Below are 24485 nucleotides of genomic sequence, written 5' to 3' on the forward strand. Positions count from 1 at the left end.
GCCTCCACATTGACTCTGTACCGGTACCCCCTGTATATAGCCTCCACATTGACTCTGTACCGTAACACCCTGTATATAGCCTCCACATTGACTCTGTACCGTAACACCCTGTATATAGCCCCCACATTGACTCTGTACCGGTACCCCCTGTATATAGCCTCCACATTGACTCTGTACCGGTACCCCCTGTATATAGCCTCCACATTGACTCTGTACCGGTACCCCCTGTATATAGCCTCCACATTGACTCTGTACCGGTACCCCCTGTATATAGCCTCCACATTGACTCTGTACCGGTACCCCCTGTATATAGCCTCCACATTGACTCTGTACCGTAATACCCTGTATATAGCCTCCACATTGACTCTGTACCGTAATACCCTGTATATAGCCTCCACATTGGCTCTGTACCCCCTGTATATAGCCTCCACATTGACTCTGTACCGTAATACCCTGTATATAGCCTCCACATTGACTCTGTACCGGTACCCCCTGTATTTAGCCTCCACATTGGCTCTGTACTGGTACCCCCTGTATATAGCCTCCACATTGACTCTGTACCGGTACCCCCTGTATATAGTCTCCACATTGACTCTGTACCAATACCCCCTGTATATAGTCTCCACATTGACTCTGTACCACTACCCCCTGTATATAGCCTCCACATTGACTCTGTACCGTAATACCCTGTATATAGCCTCCACATTGACTCTGTACCGGTACCCCCTGTATATAGCCTCCACATTGGCTCTGTACTGGTACCCCCTGTATATAGCCTCCACATTGACTCTGTACCGGTACCCCCTGTATATAGTCTCCACATTGACTCTGTACCAATACCCCCTGTATATAGCCTCCACATTGACTCTGTACCGGTACCCCCTGTATATAGCCTCCACATTGACTCTGTACCAATACCCCCTGTATATAGCCTCCACATTGACTCTGTGCCAGTACCCCCTGTATATAGCCTCCACATTGACTCTGTACCGTAATACCCTGTATATAGCCTCCACATTGGCTCTGTACTGGTACCCCCTGTATATAGCCTCCACATTGGCTCTGTACTGGTACCCCCTGTATATAGCCTCCATATTGACTCTGTACCGGTATCCCCTGTATATAGCCTCCACATTGACTCTGTGCCGGTACCCCCTGTATATAGCCTCCATATTGACTCTGTACCGGTATCCCCTGTATATAGCCTCCACATTGACTCTGTACCGTAACACCCTGTATATAGCCTCCACATTGGCTCTGTACTGGTACCCCCTGTATATAGCCTCCACATTGACTCTGTACTGGTACCCCCTGTATATAGCCTCCATATTGACTCTGTACCGGTATCCCCTGTATATAGCCTCCACATTGACTCTGTGCCGGTACCCCCTGTATATAGCCTCCATATTGACTCTGTACCGGTATCCCCTGTATATAGCCTCCACATTGACTCTGTACCGTAACACCCTGTATATAGCCTCCACATTGACTCTGTACCGGTACCCCCTGTATATAGCCTCCACATTGACTCTGTACCGTAACACCCTGTATATAGCCTCCACATTGACTCTGTACCGTAACACCCTGTATATAGCCTCCACATTGACTCTGTACCGTAACACCCTGTATATAGCCTCCACATTGACTCTGTACCGGTACCCCCTGTATATAGCCTCCACATTGACTCTGTACCGTAACACCCTGTATATAGCCTCCACATTGACTCTGTACCGGTACCCCCTGTATATAGCCTCCACATTGACTCTGTACCGTAACACCCTGTATATAGCCTCCACATTGACTCTGTACCGGTACCCCCTGTATATAGCCTCCACATTGACTCTGTACCGGTACCCCCTGTATATAGCCTCCACATTGACTCTGTACCGTAACACCCTGTATATAGCCTCCACATTGACTCTGTACCGTAACACCCTGTATATAGCCCCCACATTGACTCTGTACCGGTACCCCCTGTATATAGCCTCCACATTGACTCTGTACCGGTACCCCCTGTATATAGCCTCCACATTGACTCTGTACCGGTACCCCCTGTATATAGCCTCCACATTGACTCTGTACCGTAACACCCTGTATATAGCCTCCACATTGACTCTGTACCGGTACCCCCTGTATATAGCCTCCACATTGACTCTGTACCGTAACACCCTGTATATAGCCTCCACATTGACTCTGTACCAGTACCACCTGTATATAGCCTCCACATTGACTCTGTACCAGTACCACCTGTATATAGCCTCCACATTGACTCTGTACCGGTACCCCCTGTATATAGCCTCCACATTGACTCTGTACCGGTACCCCCTGTATATAGCCTCCACATTGACTCTGTACCGGTACCCCCTGTATATAGCCTCCACATTGACTCTGTACCAGTACCACCTGTATATAGCCTCCACATTGACTCTGTACCAGTACCACCTGTATATAGCCTCCACATTGACTCTGTACCGGTACCCCCTGTATATAGTCTCCACATTGACTCTGTACCGGTACCCCCTGTATATAGCCTCCACATTGACTCTGTACCGGTACCCCCTGTATATAGCCTCCACATTGACTCTGTACTGGTACCCCCTGTATATAGCCTCCACATTGACTCTGTACCGGTACCCCCTGTATATAGCCTCCACATTGACTCGGTACCGTAACACCCTGTATATAGCCTCCACATTGACTCTGTACCGGTACCCCCTGTATATAGCCTCCACATTGACTCTGTACCGGTACCCCCTGTATATAGCCTCCACATTGACTCTGTACCAGTACCCCCTGTATATAGCCTCCACATTGACTCTGTACCGGTACCCCCTGTATATAGCCTCCACATTGACTCTGTACCGTAACACCCTGCATATAGCCTCCACATTGACTCTGTACCGTAACACCCTGTATATAGCCTCCACATTGACTCTGTACCGGTACCCCCTGTATATAGCCTCCACATTGACTCTGTACTGGTACCCCCTGTATATAGCCTCCACATTGACTCTGTACCGGTACCCCCTGTATATAGCCTCCATATTGACTCTGTACCGGTATCCCCTGTATATAGCCTCCACATTGACTCTGTGCCGGTACCCCCTGTATATAGCCTCCATATTGACTCTGTACCGGTATCCCCTGTATATAGCCTCCACATTGACTCTGTACCGTAACACCCTGTATATAGCCTCCACATTGGCTCTGTACTGGTACCCCCTGTATATAGCCTCCACATTGACTCTGTACTGGTACCCCCTGTATATAGCCTCCATATTGACTCTGTACCGGTATCCCCTGTATATAGCCTCCACATTGACTCTGTGCCGGTACCCCCTGTATATAGCCTCCACATTGACTCTGTACTGGTACCCCCTGTATATAGCCTCCATATTGACTCTGTACCGGTATCCCCTGTATATAGCCTCCACATTGACTCTGTGCCGGTACCCCCTGTATATAGCCTCCATATTGACTCTGTACCGGTATCCCCTGTATATAGCCTCCACATTGACTCTGTACCGTAACACCCTGTATATAGCCTCCACATTGACTCTGTACCGGTACCCCCTGTATATAGCCTCCACATTGACTCTGTACCGTAACACCCTGTATATAGCCTCCACATTGACTCTGTACCGGTACCCCCTGTATATAGCCTCCACATTGACTCTGTACCGGTACCCCCTGTATATAGCCTCCACATTGACTCTGTACCGTAACACCCTGTATATAGCCTCCACATTGACTCTGTACCGTAACACCCTGTATATAGCCCCCACATTGACTCTGTACCGGTACCCCCTGTATATAGCCTCCACATTGACTCTGTACCGGTACCCCCTGTATATAGCCTCCACATTGACTCTGTACCGGTACCCCCTGTATATAGCCTCCACATTGACTCTGTACCGTAACACCCTGTATATAGCCTCCACATTGACTCTGTACCAGTACCACCTGTATATAGCCTCCACATTGACTCTGTACCAGTACCACCTGTATATAGCCTCCACATTGACTCTGTACCGGTACCCCCTGTATATAGCCTCCACATTGACTCTGTACCGGTACCCCCTGTATATAGCCTCCACATTGACTCTGTACCGGTACCCCCTGTATATAGCCTCCACATTGACTCTGTACCAGTACCACCTGTATATAGCCTCCACATTGACTCTGTACCGGTACCCCCTGTATATAGTCTCCACATTGACTCTGTACCGTAATACCCTGTATATAGCCTCCACATTGACTCTGTACCGGTACCCCCTGTATATAGCCTCCACATTGACTCGGTACCGTAACACCCTGTATATAGCCTCCACATTGACTCTGTACCGGTACCCCCTGTATATAGCCTCCACATTGACTCTGTACCAGTACCCCCTGTATATAGCCTCCACATTGACTCTGTACCGGTACCCCCTGTATATAGCCTCCACATTGACTCTGTACCGTAACACCCTGCATATAGCCTCCACATTGACTCTGTACCGTAACACCCTGTATATAGCCTCCACATTGACTCTGTACCGGTACCCCCTGTATATAGCCTCCACATTGACTCTGTACTGGTACCCCCTGTATATAGCCTCCACATTGACTCTGTACCGGTACCCCCTGTATATAGCCTCCACATTGACTCTGTACCGGTACCCCCTGTATATAGCCTCCACATTGACTCTGTACCGTAACACCCTGTATATAGCCTCCACATTGACTCTGTACCGGTACCCCCTGTATATAGCCTCCACATTGACTCTGTACTGGTACCCCCTGTATATAGCCTCCACATTGACTCTGTACCGGTACCCCCTGTATATAGCCTCCACATTGACTCTGTACCGTAACACCCTGTATATAGCCTCCACATTGACTCTGTACCGGTACCCCCTGTATATAGCCTCCACATTGACTCTGTACCGGTACCCCCTGTATATAGTCTCGCTATTGTTATTTACTGCTGCTCTTTAATTATTTGTGATTTGAGTTGCATGGTCATGATAACAGTGAGACTAGCACCTACTTGACACCGTCTCTCTGGAAGGGCATGAGACTACGTGTCAATGAGGGGTCGATGGAGGACAGGTCAGCTTCAGGAACCTCTGATGATTGGCTGCCTTCGAACAGGGCAGAGAACACCTGGATCACACCCCTTGGGAGAGGCTCAATCTCTACTGATGGAATGGCACCGAGAGCATCCACTGGGAAGTAGGACACAGAACAGAGTCACACTGAGCATAGAACTTTCACTGAACAAAGTGCACTCACTGAATACACAACACACACCATTCACTGAATACACAACACACACCATTCACTGAATACACAGAACACACCATTCACTGAATACACAGAACACACCATTCACTGAATACACAGAACACACCATTCACTGAATACACAGAACACACCATTCACTGAATACACAGAACACACCATTCACTGAATACACAGAACACACCATTCACTGAATACACAGAACACACCATTCACTGAATACAGAACACACCATTCACTGAATACACAGAACACACCATTCACTGAATACACAGAACACACCATTCACTGAATACAGAACACACCATTCACTGAATACAGAACACACCATTCACTGAATATACAGGGACTTCGGAAAGTATTCAGACTCCTTCACTTTGTTATGTTAGAGCCTTATTCTAAAATGTATTAAATAAATACAAATCCTCATCAATCTGCAAACAACACCCCATAATGAAAAAGCAAAAACAGATTTGAAATGTGCAAATGTATAAATAAAAAAACTGAAAAACATTAATTTATCATATCCAATGAATTGATTTTACCACAGGTGGACTCCAATCAAGTTGTAAAAACATCAAGTATGATCAATGGAAACAGGAAGCACCTGAGCTCAATTTCATGTCTCATAGCAAAGGGTCTGAATACTTATGTAAATAAGGAATTTCTGTTTTTTATACACTTGCAAACATTTCTAAAAACATTTTTTCACTTTGTCATTATGGGGTATTGTGTGGAGATTGAGGAGGAAAATATGCATTTAATGAATTTTAGAACAAGACATTTTCGGAAAAAGTCAAGGGGTATGAATACTTTCACTGAATGTAGAACACTCGCTGACTGAATATAGAACACTCACTGACTACAGAACACTCACTGACTACAGAACACTCACTGACTACAGAACACTCACTGACTATAGAACACTCACTGATTATAGAACACTCACTACCTATAGAACACTCACTACCTATAGAACACTCACTACCTATAGAACACTCACTACCTATAGAACACTCACTGATTATAGAACACTCACTGATTATAGAACACTCACTGATTATAGAACACTCACTACCTATAGAACACTCACTACCTATAGAACACTCACTGATTATAGAACACTCACTGATTATAGAACACTCACTGACTACAGAACACTCACTGACTACAGAACACTCACTGACTACAGAACACTCACTGATTATAGAACACTCACTACCTATAGAACACTCACTACCTATAGAACACTCACTACCTATAGAACACTCACTACCTATAGAACACTCACTACCTATAGAACACTCACTACCTATAGAACACTCACTACCTATAGAACACTCACTGATTATAGAACACTCACTGATTATAGAACACTCACTACCTATAGAACACTCACTGATTATAGAACACTCACTGATTATAGAACACTCACTACCTATAGAACACTCACTACCTATAGAACACTCACTACCTATAGAACACTCACTACCTATAGAACACTCACTACCTATAGAACACTCACTACCTATAGAACACTCACTACCTATAGAACACTCACTACCTATAGAACACTCACTGACTACAGAACACTCACTGACTACAGAACACTCACTGACTATAGAACACTCACTGACTACAGAACACTCACTGACTATAGAACAGAACACTCACTGACTACAGAACACTCACTGACTATAGAACACTCACTGATTATAGAACACTCACTGACTATAGAACACTCACTACCTATAGAACACTCACTGACTACAGAACACTCACTGATTATAGAACACTCACTGATTATAGAACACTCACTACCTATAGAACACTCACTACCTATAGAACACTCACTACCTATAGAACACTCACTGACTATAGAACACTCACTGACTACAGAACACTCACTGACTATAGAACAGAACACTCACTGACTACAGAACACTCACTGATTATAGAACACTCACTACCTATAGAACACTCACTGACTACAGAACACTCACTGACTACAGAACACTCACTGATTATAGAACACTCACTGACTATAGAACACTCACTACCTATAGAACACTCACTGACTACAGAACACTCACTGACTATAGAACACTCACTGACTATAGAACACTCACTGACTATAGAACACTCACTGACTATAGAACACTCACTGACTATAGAACACTCACTGACTATAGAACACTCACTGACTATAGAACACTCACTGACTACAGAACACTCACTGACTACAGAACACTCACTGACTACAGAACACTCACTACCTATAGAACACTCACTGACTACAGAACACTCACTACCTATAGAACACTCACTGACTATAGAACACTCACTACCTATAGAACACTCACTGACTATAGAACACTCACTGATTATAGAACACTCACTGACTATAGAACACTCACTGACTATAGAACACTCACTGACTATAGAACACTCACTGACTACAGAACACTCACTGCCTACAGAACACTCACTGCCTACAGAACACTCACTGCCTACAGAACACTCACTGCCTACAGAACACTCACTGACTACAGAACACTCACTGACTACAGAACACTCACTGACTATAGAACACTCACTGACTATAGAACACTCACTGATTATAGAACACTCACTGATTATAGAACACTCACTGATTATAGAACACTCACTGATTATAGAACACTCACTGACTATAGAACACTCACTGACTATAGAACACTCACTGACTATAGAACACTCACTGACTACAGAACAGAACACTCACTGATTATAGAACAGAACACTCACTGACTACAGAACACTCACTGACTACAGAACACTCACTGACTACAGAACAGAACACTCACTGACTATAGAACACTCACTGACTACAGAACACTCACTGACTACAGAACACTCACTGACTACAGAACACTCACTGACTATAGAACACTCACTGACTATAGAACACTCACTGATTATAGAACAGAACACTCACTGACTATAGAACACTCACTGACTACAGAACACTCACTGACTACAGAACACTCACTGACTATAGAACACTCACTGATTATAGAACACTCACTGATTATAGAACACTCACTGATTATAGAACACTCACTGACTATAGAACACTCACTGACTATAGAACACTCACTGACTATAGAACACTCACTGACTATAGAACACTCACTGACTATAGAACACTCACTGACTATAGAACAGAACACTGACTGAATATAGAACAGAACACTCACTGATTATAGAACACTCACTGAATATAGAACAGAACACTCACTGATTATAGAACACTCACTGAATATAGAACAGAACACTCACTGACTATAGAACACTCACTGACTATAGAACACTCACTGACTATAGAACACTCACTGACTATAGAACACTCACTGACTATAGAACACTCACTGACTATAGAACACTCACTGACTATAGAACACTCACTGACTATAGAACACTCACTGACTATAGAACAGAACACTGACTGAATATAGAACAGAACACTCACTGATTATAGAACACTCACTGAATATAGAACAGAACACTCACTGACTATAGAACAATTACTGACTATAGAACACTCACTGACTATAGAACACTCACTGACTATAGAACACTCACTGACTATAGAACACTCACTGACTAAAGAACACTCACTGACAATAGAACACTCACTGATTATAGAACACTGACTGAATATAGAACAGAACACTCACTGATTATAGAACACTCACACTCACTGATTATAGAACACTCACTGATTATAGAACACTCACTGACTATAGAACACTCACTGATTATAGAACACTCACTGACAATATAGAACAGAACACTCACTGATTATAGAACACTCACTGACTATAGAACAGAACACTGACTGAATATAGAACAGAACACTCACTGATTATAGAACACTCACTGAATATAGAACACTCACTGATTATAGAACACTCACTGATTATAGAACACTCACTGATTATAGAACACTCACTGATTATAGAACACTCACTGATTATAGAACACTCACTGATTATAGAACAGAACACTGACTGAATATAGAACAGAACACTCACTGATTATAGAACACTCACTGATTATAGAACACTCACTGACTATAGAACAGAACACTGACTGAATATAGAACAGAACACTCACTGATTATAGAACAGAACACTCACTGATTATAGAACACTCACTGATTATAGAACACTCACTGATTATAGAACACTCACTGATTATAGAACAGAACACTGACTGAATATAGAACAGAACACTCACTGATTATATAACACTCACTGATTATAGAACGATCACTGACTATAGAACAGAACACTGACTGAATATAGAAAAGAACACTCACTGATTATAGAACACTCACTGACTATAGAACACTCACTGACTATAGAACACTCACTGACTGAATATAGAACAGAACACTCACTGATTATAGAACACTCACTGAATATAGAACAGAACACTCACTGATTATAGAACACTCACTGACTATAGAACAGAACACTCACTGACTATAGAACACTCACTGACTATAGAACACTCACTGACTATAGAACACTCACTGACTATAGAACACTCACTGACTATAGAACACTCACTGACTATAGAACAGAACACTGACTATAGAACAGAACACTGACTGAATATAGAACAGAACACTCACTGATTATAGAACACTCACTGAATATAGAACAGAACACTCACTGACTATAGAACAATTACTGACTATAGAACACTCACTGACTATAGAACACTCACTGACTATAGAACACTCACTGACTATAGAACACTCACTGACTATAGAACACTCACTGACTATAGAACACTCACTGACTATAGAACACTCACTGACAATAGAACACTCACTGATTATAGAACACTCACTGATTATAGAACACTCACACTCACTGATTATAGAACACTCACTGATTATAGAACACTCACTGACTATAGAACACTCACTGACTATAGAACACTCACTGATTATAGAACACTCACTGACAATATAGAACAGAACACTCACTGATTATAGAACACTCACTGATTATAGAACACTCACTGACTATAGAACAGAACACTGACTGAATATAGAACAGAACACTCACTGATTATAGAACACTCACTGATTATAGAACACTCACTGATTATAGAACACTCACTGATTATAGAACACTCACTGATTATAGAACACTCACTGATTATAGAACAGAACACTGACTGAATATAGAACAGAACACTCACTGATTATAGAACACTCACTGATTATAGAACACTCACTGACTATAGAACAGAACACTGACTGAATATAGAACAGAACACTCACTGATTATAGAACAGAACACTCACTGATTATAGAACACTCACTGATTATAGAACAGAACACTGACTGAATATAGAACAGAACACTCACTGAGTATATAACACTCACTGATTATAGAACGATCACTGACTATAGAACAGAACACTGACTGAATATAGAAAAGAACACTCACTGATTATAGAACACTCACTGACTATAGAACACTCACTGACTATAGAACACTCACTGACTATAGAACACTCACTGACTGAATATAGAACAGAACACTCACTGATTATAGAACACTCACTGACTATAGAACAGAACACTGACTGAATATAGAACAGAACACTGACTGAATATAGAACAGAACACTCACTGTTTATAGAACACTCACTGAATATAGAACACTCACTGAATATAGAACACTCACTGAATATAGAACACTCACTGAATATAGAACACTCACTGAATATAGAACACTCACTGATTATAGAACACTCACTGATTATAGAACACTCACTGATTATAGAACACTCACTGATTATAGAACACTCACTGATTATAGAACACTCACTGATTATAGAACAGAACACTGACTGAATATAGAACAGAACACTCACTGATTATAGAACACTCACTGATTATAGAACACTCACTGACTATAGAACACTCACTGACTATAGAACAGAACACTGACTGACTATAGAACACTCACTGAATATAGAACACTCACTGAATATAGAACACTCACTGAATATAGAACACTCACTGAATATAGAACACTCACTGATTATAGAACACTCACTGATTATAGAACACTCACTGATTATAGAACACTCACTGATTATAGAACAGAACACTGACTGAATATAGAACAGAACACTGACTGAATATAGAACAGAACACTGACTGAATATAGAACAGAACACTGACTGAATATAGAACAGAACACTGACTGAATATAGAACAGAACACTGACTGAATATAGAACAGAACACTGACTGAATATAGAACAGAACACTGACTGAATATAGAACAGAACACTCACTGTTTATAGAACAGAACACTGACTGAATATAGAACAGAACACTGACTGAATATAGAACAGAACACTGACTGAATATAGAACAGAACACTGACTGAATATAGAACAGAACACTGACTGAATATAGAACAGAACACTGACTGAATATAGAACAGAACACTCACTGTTTATAGAACACTCACTGAATATAGAACACTCACTGATTATAGAACACTCACTGATTATAGAACACTCACTGATTATAGAACACTCACTGATTATAGAACACTCACTGATTATAGAACACTCACTGATTATAGAACACTCACTGATTATAGAACAGAACACTGACTGAATATAGAACAGAACACTCACTGATTATAGAACACTCACAGATTATAGAACACTCACTGACTATAGAACACTCACTGACTATAGAACAGAACACTGACTGAATATAGAACACTCACTGAATATAGAACACTCACTGATTATAGAACACTCACTGATTATAGAACACTCACTGATTATAGAACACTCACTGATTATAGAACACTCACTGATTATAGAACACTCACTGATTATAGAACAGAACACTGACTGAATATAGAACAGAACACTCACTGATTATAGAACACTCACTGATTATAGAACACTCACTGATTATAGAACACTCACTGACTATAGAACAGAACACTGACTGAATATAGAACAGAACACTCACTGTTTATAGAACACTCACTGAATATAGAACACTCACTGATTATAGAACACTCCCTGATTATAGAACACTCCCTGATTATAGAACACTCCCTGATTATAGAACACTCCCTGATTATAGAACACTCCCTGATTATAGAACACTCACTGATTATAGAACACTCACTGATTATAGAACACTCACTGATTATAGAACAGAACACTGACTGAATATAGAACAGAACACTCACTGATTATAGAACACTCACTGATTATAGAACACTCACTGACTATAGAACAGAACACTTACTGAATATAGAACAGAACACTCACTGTTTATAGAACACTCACTGATTATAGAACACTCACTGATTATAGAACACTCCCTGATTATAGAACACTCCCTGATTATAGAACACTCCCTGATTATAGAACACTCACTGATTATAGAACACTCACTGATTATAGAACACTCACTGATTATAGAACACTCACTGATTATAGAACAGAACACTGACTGAATATAGAACAGAACACTCACTGATTATAGAACACTCACTGATTATAGAACACTCACTGACTATAGAACAGAACACTGACTGAATATAGAACAGAACACTCACTGTTTATAGAACACTCACTGAATATAGAACACTCACTGAATATAGAACACTCACTGATTATAGAACACTCACTGATTATAGAACACTCACTGATTATAGAACACTCACTGATTATAGAACAGAACACTGACTGAATATAGAACAGAACACTCACTGATTATAGAACACTCACTGATTATAGAACACTCACTGATTATAGAACACTCACTGACTATAGAACAGAACACTGACTGAATATAGAACAGAACACTCACTGATTATAGAACACTCACTGATTATAGAACACTCACTGACTATAGAACACTCACTGACTATAGAACACTCACTGACTGAATATAGAACAGAACACTCACTGATTATAGAACACTCACTGATTATAGAACACTCACTGACTATAGAACAGAACACTCACTGAATATAGAACAGAACACTCACTGATTATAGAACACTCACTGATTATAGAACACTCACTGATTATAGAACACTCACTGATTATAGAACACTCACTGATTATAGAACACTCACTGATTATAGAACACTCACTGACTATAGAACAGAACACTGACTGAATATAGAACAGAACACTCACTGATTATAGAACACTCACTGAATATAGAACACTCACTGAATATAGAACACTCACTGAATATAGAACACTCACTGACTGAATATAGAACAGAACACTCACTGATTATAGAACACTCACTGACTATAGAACAGAACACTGACTGAATATAGAACAGAACACTCACTGATTATAGAACACTCACTGACTATAGAACAGAACACTGACTGAATATAGAACAGAACACTCACTGATTATAGAACACTCACTGACTATAGAACACTCACTGACTATAGAACACTGACTGAATATAGAACAGAACACTCACTGACTATAGAACACTCACTGACTATAGAACACTCACTGACTATAGAACACTCACTGACTATAGAACACTCACTGACTATAGAACACTCACTGACTATAGAACACTCACTGACTATAGAACACTCACTGACTATAGAACACTCACTGACTATAGAACACTCACTGACTATAGAACACTCACTGACTATAGAACAGAACACTGACTGAATATAGAATAGAACACTCACTGACTACAGAACACTCACTGACTACAGAACACTCACTGACTACAGAACACTCACTGACTATAGAACACTCACTGACTATAGAACACTCACTGACTATAGAACACTCACTGACTATAGAACAGAACACTCACTGATTATAGAACACTCACTGACTATAGAACACTGACTGACTATAGAACAGAACACTCACTGATTATAGAACACTCACTGAATATAGAACACTCACTGAATATAGAACACTCACTGATTATAGAACACTGACTGACTATAGAACAGAACACTCACTGATTATAGAACACTCACTGAATATAGAACACTCACTGAATATAGAACACTCACTGATTATAGAACACTGACTGACTATAGAACAGAACACTCACTGATTATAGAACCCTGACTGACTATAGAACACTCACTGAATATAGAACACTCACTGACTATAGAACACTGACTGACTATAGAACAGAACACTCACTGATTATAGAACACTCACTGAATATAGAACACTCACTGACTATAGAACACTCACTGATTATAGAACACTCACTGACTATAGAACAGAACACTGACTGAATATAGAACAGAACACTCACTGATTATAGAACACTCACTGATTATAGAACACTCACTGATTATAGAACACTCACTGACTATAGAACAGAACACTGACTGAATATAGAACAGAACACTCACTGAATATAGAACAGAACACTCACTGTTTATAGAACACTCACTGAATATAGAACACTCACTGATTATAGAACACTCACTGATTATAGAACACTCCCTGATTATAGAACACTCCCTGATTATAGAACACTCCCTGATTATAGAACACTCACTGATTATAGAACACTCACTGATTATAGAACACTCACTGATTATAGAACAGAACACTGACTGAATATAGAACAGAACACTCACTGATTATAGAACACTCACTGATTATAGAACACTCACTGACTATAGAACAGAACACTTACTGAATATAGAACAGAACACTCACTGTTTATAGAACACTCACTGATTATAGAACACTCACTGATTATAGAACACTCCCTGATTATAGAACACTCCCTGATTATAGAACACTCACTGATTATAGAACACTCACTGATTATAGAACACTCACTGATTATAGAACACTCACTGATTATAGAACACTCACTGATTATAGAACAGAACACTGACTGAATATAGAACAGAACACTCACTGATTATAGAACACTCACTGATTATAGAACACTCACTGACTATAGAACAGAACACTGACTGAATATAGAACAGAACACTCACTGTTTATAGAACACTCACTGAATATAGAACACTCACTGAATATAGAACACTCACTGATTATAGAACACTCACTGATTATAGAACACTCACTGATTATAGAACAGAACACTGACTGAATATAGAACAGAACACTCACTGATTATAGAACACTCACTGATTATAGAACACTCACTGATTATAGAACACTCACTGACTATAGAACAGAACACTGACTGAATATAGAACAGAACACTCACTGATTATAGAACACTCACTGATTATAGAACACTCACTGACTATAGAACACTCACTGACTATAGAACACTCACTGACTGAATATAGAACAGAACACTCACTGATTATAGAACACTCACTGACTATAGAACAGAACACTCACTGAATATAGAACAGAACACTCACTGATTATAGAACACTCACTGATTATAGAACACTCACTGATTATAGAACACTCACTGATTATAGAACACTCACTGATTATAGAACACTCACTGATTATAGAACACTCACTGATTATAGAACACTCACTGATTATAGAACACTCACTGACTATAGAACAGAACACTGACTGAATATAGAACAGAACACTCACTGATTATAGAACACTCACTGAATATAGAACACTCACTGAATATAGAACACTCACTGAATATAGAACACTCACTGACTGAATATAGAACAGAACACTCACTGATTATAGAACACTCACTGACTATAGAACAGAACACTGACTGAATATAGAACAGAACACTCACTGATTATAGAACACTCACTGACTATAGAACAGAACACTGACTGAATATAGAACAGAACACTCACTGATTATAGAACACTCACTGACTATAGAACACTCACTGACTATAGAACACTGACTGAATATAGAACAGAACACTCACTGACTATAGAACACTCACTGACTATAGAACACTCACTGACTATAGAACACTCACTGACTATAGAACACTCACTGACTATAGAACACTCACTGACTATAGAACACTCACTGACTATAGAACACTCACTGACTATAGAACACTCACTGACTATAGAACACTCACTGACTATAGAACACTCACTGACTATAGAACAGAACACTGACTGAATATAGAATAGAACACTCACTGACTACAGAACACTCACTGACTACAGAACACTCACTGACTACAGAACACTCACTGACTATAGAACACTCACTGACTATAGAACACTCACTGACTATAGAACACTCACTGACTATAGAACAGAACACTCACTGATTATAGAACACTCACTGACTATAGAACACTGACTGACTATAGAACAGAACACTCACTGATTATAGAACACTCACTGAATATAGAACACTCACTGAATATAGAACACTCACTGAATATAGAACACTCACTGATTATAGAACACTGACTGACTATAGAACAGAACACTCACTGATTATAGAACACTCACTGAATATAGAACACTCACTGAATATAGAACACTCACTGATTATAGAACACTGACTGACTATAGAACAGAACACTCACTGATTATAGAACACTCACTGAATATAGAACACTCACTGAATATAGAACACTCACTGATTATAGAACCCTGACTGACTATAGAACACTCACTGAATATAGAACACTCACTGACTATAGAACACTGACTGACTATAGAACAGAACACTCACTGATTATAGAACACTCACTGAATATAGAACACTCACTGACTATAGAACACTCACTGATTATAGAACACTCACTGACTATAGAACAGAACACTGACTGAATATAGAACAGAACACTCACTGATTATAGAACACTCACTGAATATAGAACACTCACTGACTATAGAACACTCACTGATTATAGAACACTCACTGATTATAGAACACTCACTGATTATAGAACACTCACTGACTATAGAACAGAACACTGACTGAATATAGAACAGAACACTCACTGACTATAGAACAGAACACTCACTGACTATAGAATGCAGAGTCGCAGACAATTCAGCAGAGGCGGCTAGCGGATACATGACCATGAAGTGTCAAAACAATGACCACAACAGGATAATACTTACTAAGTCTTTTATAATCCTCAAGCAAGAAACTCCACTTTCTTGTCTTCATATCTAAACAAAAGAGAGAATATATAATATTACAAAGCACTATCTAAAACTTGATACTGATGATATATGCAAATGAAATAATACACTTGAAAATAGTAGGAAAATTAACTAACAGGTCTAGGGCTGTGGCGGTCATGAAATTGTAGGAAAATTAACTAACAGGTCTAGGGCTGTGGCGGTCATGAAATAGTAGGAAAATTAACTAACAGGTCTAGGGCTGTGGCGGTCATGAAATAGTAGGAAAATTAACTAACAGGTCTAGGGCTGTGGCGGTCATGAAATAGTAGGAAAATTAACTAACAGGTCTAGGGCTGTCGAATGCCAGTCTCACGGTAATTGATCGTTAATAACAGAAATATGTTTAACAGCTCTTATGCACCACAGGCTAGTTCATTTAGCAGACAAGATGCTGTGCTTCTACACCTGCATTGCTTGCTGTTTGGGGTTTTAGGCTGGGTTTCTGTACAGCACTTCGAGATATCAGCTGATGTACGAAGGGCTATATAAAATAAACTTGATTTGATTTTGATTTGACAAGATAGAAGTCTCGTACCATTATTTGATATTATTGTAAGAATAATATAACTGAACTTAGCTGAATAAAATAGAACGGACATATGAAGTGTTGAGCGTAAAAGTAGGCCGATTTAGATGTGAATGACACAAACCTTAGAATGTGTAAGAAATCTAAAACATACAGGGCAGCATGATGCGACTCCAGGCTATTGACAATTTCAAAACGCTGCTCTCTGTTCCTCAGGCTGCACACCCTGTTCTCTCATCAAGTCATCATATTCTCAATTTAATCTGGTCTTTGCTAATATGTTAAAAAAAAATGTGTTTTGGATTTAGAATGGCCCGTTGTCAAATGGGAAGGAACATGGTCAGGGGGAAAGGCATGTCATCCGTATTCTGCTTTCCTGCAGTTCACATCATTTACATTTAAGTCATTTAGCAGACGCTCTTATCCAGAGCGACTTACAAATTGGTGCATTCACCTTATGATATCCAATGGAACAACCACTTTACAATAGTGCATCTACAATCTACAATAGTACATCATGCTGGCTAGGCTACTCCGGTTTAATAGAGGAACAGCTGACAAAGATCAGCAGCTGGGATCCTCCTTTTTTTAGCAGCAACCATCAGAGCTCTGCTTTCACACGGGATAAAGAAATGTCTGGGCTTTTAAGAACACGTATTTCACATCAACCACTAGTTGAGGAGCACGCCGCCTCGCTCTGCATGACAGGTGATAGTCCACCCAAACTCTGTAATTAATCGGAATGGCCGATTAATTAGGGCCGATTTCAAGTTTTCATAACAATTTCATAAATCAGAAATCGGTATTTTTGGGCGCCGTTTTTTTTTTTTTTTTTTTTATATACCTTTATTTAATCTTTATTTAACTAGGGAAGTCAGTTAAGAACACATTCGTATTCGTATGACGGCCTAGGAACATACGACAGATTTTTAACCTTGTCAGCTCGGGGGATCCAATCTTGCACCCTTACAGTTAACTAGTCCAATGCTCTAACACCTGATTACATTGCACTCTACGAGGAGCCTGCCTGTTACGCGAATGCAGTAAGCTAAGGTAAGTTGCTAGCTAGCATTAAACTTATCTTATAAAAAACAATCAATCAATGACTGTCGTTGCTCCAATGTGTACTTAACCATAAACATCAATGCCTTTCTTAAAATCAATACACAAGTATATATTTTTAAACCTGCATATTTAGCTAAAAGAAATCCAGGTTAGCAGGCAATATTAACCAGATGAAATTGTGTCACTTCTCTTGCGTTCATTGCACGCAGAGTCAGGGTATATGCAACAGTTTGGGCCGCCTGGATCGTTGCGAACTAATTTGCCAGAATTTTACGTAATTAAGACATAACATTGAAGGTTGTGCAATGTAACAGGAATATTTAGACTGATAGATGCCCCCCGTTAGATAAAATACGGAACGGAATAAACGTTTTGTTTTCGAGGTGATAGTTTCCGGATTAGTCAAAGGTATATGGTTTAGAGAGAAATAGTCGACGTGTTATAATTCCTGTAATAACTTTCGGCTGAACTTGAAAGGGGTTCCTTCGTTATTTTACCGTTCATGTCTTCCATAGAGAATGTCTTGATCTACTTCAAATAAGGTCTGTGTTTCGCGGAGGAGCAGACTGATAGGGGACTATGCAGACAAGCTCTGCTTTCTGCACTACAACCTAAAACTTGTTAACTGGGAATATTGAAGACCCATGAAAGCTGGTGGTTCGTTTTAAAATATGTCCTCATGTTATTTGAGACTAAATCGATTTTATTTATGTATTGTATTAAGTTAAAATAAAGGTGTTCATTGAGTATTGTTGCAATTGTCATTATTACAAAAATGTGTGTGTGTGTGTGTGTGTGTATGATATATATATATATATAAATACATCGGGTTTTTTTAAAGTTAAAATTATATATTTTTTAAATATATATATATATATATATATATATATTATTTTTTTAAATCGGTATTGGCTTTTTTGCCCCCCAATAATCGGTATCGGCGTTGAAAAATCATAATCAGTCGACCTCTACTACCAACACATGTACAGAGTGCATAAGAGAATATTACCATGAGAATATTACCATGACTGAATGGTCACGTGGATTTTGACTGTGGCCATGACTGCCAGTGTGGTGGAAATACTGTCACCGCAACAGTCCTAAAACAGGTTTCACTTACCATAGTTCTTGGAAGGCATCTGTTTGAAAGCAGCGATGACGTCGACATGGTACCCAACGTCGACCTCGAAGCGTGATCGTGACACCAGGGTGGCGTGGCCCTGTAAGGTGGCCCCTGGTCTCTGCCAGCCACTACACAGCTTCAGCAGGGCCCCAAGCGTAGCAGTGTCACGGGACCGGCTAGACGCCGGCGCCACATCAATACCCCCCACCAGAGGTGTCAGACATATACAGGAGATGGAGCCTGCCTCGTCCACTACAACAGGAAATACACAGGCCTTCTTAGATAGTCCCAAATGGCACTCTATTCCATATACAGTGCACTACTTTGGACCAGAGCCCTATAGGCTCTATTGGCACAAAGACAATATGTTTACTTGACCAATACATGTGATTATCTTCTTAAAGTATATGAGTGTGTAGGCCTCTCATACTTAGCTGACGATAGTCCTCAAGGCTGAAGTTCCACATCTTGGTAGCAGGGTCTGTTGGAGATAAAAGATAAAACAACAAGACATAGAAAACAAGTGTACGTAATCTAAGGGTATAGAATAGAAAATAAATATGAGTTATTACACCATATAGAGCTGTAATTCACCTTTCTACCGGACAAATCACCAGGATGAATTTAAATACATCCATTAAAAAAAACTCACCATAGTTCCGAGAAGGGATGTTTTTGAACACAGCAATCAGCTCAACATGGTAGCCGACTTCCACTCTGAAACGCTCCTCTGAGTGAGAGACACATTTCCCTCTGACTGTGACGGCAGGGGTCTTCACAGGTGGAGAGTTACTAACGTCAGTACTGCTGGAGGAAGGCTGCCGTCTCACAGCACTCTGGACAGATGGTGATGTGGCTCCATGTTTGGTTCCTTGTTTATAGAAACTACCAATGGCACTTCCAGAACTGGAAGACAGGCCAGAAGAAGAGGTCTTTGGATGAGGTTTAGAAACAGAGAAACTGCCAGTTGCACTTGTAGAAGTAGGATATGGACCCGGTAACACTGCTCTATTCGGCTGTGGAGGTTTGAACACAGAGGATACATTTTGGCCTGATGAGGATGACTTGGCTCCATATGAACTACCAGTACCAGTGGAACCTCCAGAAATGGAAGATGATGGGCCACCTGAGGTCTTTGGCTGAAGAGGTTTGAACACTGAGGGGCTTCCTCCTGTTGACACATCTAACCCTTTCAAGGAATGTTGTCCCTTTGGGAGAGGTAGTGGGTCTATTACTTTGATCTGAGGAGACAAAGACAAAAAACAGTACATTAGAAACAAAAGTCATTGCCAACAGACAAACCAAAAACAAATATAACTGTACAAAACGTCAAGGTATCACTCCTCACCTGTTTAGTGGCAGTATGGGAGAAGAGTGAATTCTGTCCAGACTTGTCCCTTGGGCTAGAAAACAACTGGTTAGGTCTCCTGTCTTGACCCTGTGGAACATAATTCTGAAGCACAGTATTAGGTGGATGATGAGTTACTCCTGGTCGGGGAGTTGAGTTAGAAGGTGGACCAGAGTGAGGGTTAATGCCTTGCTGAGGAACACTGGCTGGGTTGTTGAGCCCTGATATGGGCGTCTGGTTGTTTGACTGAGCAGCCTGTCTCTGTGCTCTAATCGCTAAAGCTTTCCGTCTATTGTCCTCTATCTTCTGCTGCTGCTCTGCCGTCAAAGAGTTAGACATGGTTAATTATTAGCTAGCTATATAGCCTGCTAATTTGCTGGCACGTTAGGTTGTAGCTAGCTAGCTATCGTTAGCTTGCTAACAAGTCGGAAAAGTTCACAGCCCATATCGGTAAGCGAAATATGAATAAACAAGTAGCAGAGTTATCTAGCTATATTTAAATACGACATATTTTCGCTAACGACCTACGCTAAAACAACAAAAGCAGAAGTTCTTTGTAAGTATATTGACTAGTTTCTGGTTTCTTGTTGGGGATCTCTGCGAAGGAAGTGACGTTTAACAATAGCAAGTCACGTGGTGCAAATGTTCGGCGCTTTTATTTTTAAAAATGTTTTTTAATTCTTTCAATGCCATTAGTTTTTCAATAAGAAACAGGCATATGTGCAGTGATACTATATATATACATATCTGTGCCATTTGCAGTATTGGGAGTCATTCTCGCATATCACAAAGCCAGATTCTGACTAGAAAAGTGTTGTATATTTCGTAAAGAAAATGTGATGCGATGTGCTTGCTAGCTTGTTTTAAATGGATTTATGGATGTGAAATTAGTTATAGTAGTGGTAGTGACTGGTTATAGTTATAGTAGTGGTAGTGTCTGGTTATAGTAGTGGTAGTGACTGGTTATAGTTATAGTAGTGGTAGTGACTGGTTATAGTTATAGTAGTGGTAGTGACTGGTTATAGTTATAGTAGTGGTAGTGTCTACAGTAGTAGTGGTGTAGTGGTAGTGTCTGGTTATAGTTATAGTAGTGGTAGTGACTGGTTATAGTTATAGTAGTGGTAGTGACTGGTTATAGTTATAGTAGTGGTAGTGACTGGTTATAGTTATAGTAGTGGTAGTGACTGGTTATAGTTATAGTAGTGGTAGTGTCTACAGTAGTAGTGGTGTAGTGGTAGTGTCTGGTTATAGTTATAGTAGTGGTAGTGACTGGTTATAGTTATAGTAGTGGTAGTGACTGGTTATAGTTATAGTAGTGGTAGTGACTGGTTATAGTTATAGTAGTGGTAGTGTCTACAGTAGTAGTGGTGTAGTGGTAGTGTCTGGTTATAGTTATAGTAGTGGTAGTGTCTGGTTATAGTTATAGTAGTGGTAGTGACTGGTTATAGTTATAGTAGTGGTAGTGACTGGTTATAGTTATAGTAGTGGTAGTGACTGGTTATAGTAGTGGTAGTGACTGGTTATAGTTATAGTAGTGGTAGTGACTGGTTATAGTTATAGTAGTGGTAGTGACTGGTTATAGTAGTGGTAGTGACTGGTTATAGTTATAGTAGTGGTAGTGACTGGTTATAGTTATAGTAGTGGTAGTGAATGGTTATAGTTATAGTAGTGGTAGTGACTGGTTATAGTAGTGGTAGTGTCTGGTTATAGTTATAGTAGTGGTAGTGTCTACAGTAGTAATGGTAGTGACTGGTTATAGTTATAGTTATAGTAGTGGTAGTGACTGGTTATAGTAGTGGTAGTGACTGGTTATAGTTATAGTAGTGGTAGTGAGTGGTTATAGTTATAGTAGTGGTAGTGACTGGTTATAGTTATAGTAGTGGTAGTGACTGGTTATAGTTATAGTAGTGGTAGTGAGTGGTTATAGTTATAGTAGTGGTAGTGACTGGTTATAGTAGTGGTAGTGACTGGTTATAGTTATAGTAGTGGTAGTGACTGGTTATAGTTATAGTAGTGGTAGTGACTGGTTATAGTTATAGTAGTGGTAGTGACTGGTTATAGTAGTGGTAGTGACTGGTTATAGTAGTGGTAGTGACTGGTTATAGTTATAGTAGTGGTAGTGACTGGTTATAGTTATAGTAGTGGTAGTGACTGGTTATAGTAGTGGTAGTGACTGGTTATAGTTATAGTAGTGGTAGTGACTGGTTATAGTAGTGGTAGTGACTGATTATAGTAGTGGTAGTGACTGGTTATAGTAGTGGTAGTGTCTACAGTAGTAGTGGTAGTGACTGGTTATAGTTATAGTAGTGGTAGTGACTGGTTATAGTAGTGGTAGTGACTGGTTATAGTTATAGTAGTGGTAGTGACTGGTTATAGTTATAGTAGTGGTAGTGACTGGTTATAGTAGTGGTAGTGACTGATTATAGTAGTGGTAGTGACTGGTTATAGTAGTGGTAGTGTCTACAGTAGTAGTGGTAGTGACTGGTTATAGTTATAGCAGTGGTAGTGACTGGTTATAGTAGTGGTAGTGACTGGTTATAGTAGTGGTAGTGACTGATTATAGTAGTGGTAGTGACTGGTTATAGTAGTGGTAGTGACTGGTTATAGTAGTGGTAGTGACTGGTTATAGTAGTGATAGTGTCTACAGTAGTAATGGTAGTGACTGGTTATAGTTATAGTAGTGGTAGTGACTGGTTATAGTAGTGGTAGTGACTGGTTATAGTTATAGTAGTGGTAGTGACTGGTTATAGTTATAGTAGTGGTAGTGTCTGGTTATAGTTATAGTAGTGGTAGTGACTGGTTATAGTTATAGTAGTGGTAGTGTCTGGTTATAGTTATAGTAGTGGTAGTGAATGGTTATAGTTATAGTAATGGTAGTGACTGGTTATAGTAGTGGTAGTGTCTACAGTAGTAGTAGTAGTGACTGGTT

General features: G+C 39.9%; 1 protein-coding gene across 2 annotated transcripts in view; it reads right to left on the reverse strand.

Annotated features, from left to right (window-relative positions):
* The window catches only part of smarcal1 (SWI/SNF related, matrix associated, actin dependent regulator of chromatin, subfamily a-like 1), a 52658-nt gene extending 30479 nt beyond the window's left edge, over positions 1 to 22179 (reverse strand). For both annotated transcript variants that reach the window (XM_055871951.1, XM_055871950.1), the window contains exons 1-6: positions 21557 to 22179; positions 20861 to 21449; positions 20639 to 20689; positions 20206 to 20460; positions 17429 to 17479; positions 5033 to 5210 (exon numbers count right to left, since the gene is read on the reverse strand). In XM_055871951.1, coding sequence (XP_055727926.1) covers positions 5033 to 5210; positions 17429 to 17479; positions 20206 to 20460; positions 20639 to 20689; positions 20861 to 21449; positions 21557 to 21895 — 1463 coding nt within the window. In that variant the 5' untranslated portion in view covers positions 21896 to 22179. The remainder of the gene's footprint in view (positions 1 to 5032; positions 5211 to 17428; positions 17480 to 20205; positions 20461 to 20638; positions 20690 to 20860; positions 21450 to 21556) is intronic.
* Between the last annotated feature and the right edge of the window lie 2306 nt (positions 22180 to 24485).

Source organism: Salvelinus fontinalis, chromosome 19 (genome assembly GCF_029448725.1).
Source record: "Salvelinus fontinalis isolate EN_2023a chromosome 19, ASM2944872v1, whole genome shotgun sequence".
In the NCBI taxonomy this organism is placed as follows: Eukaryota; Metazoa; Chordata; class Actinopteri; order Salmoniformes; family Salmonidae; genus Salvelinus; species Salvelinus fontinalis.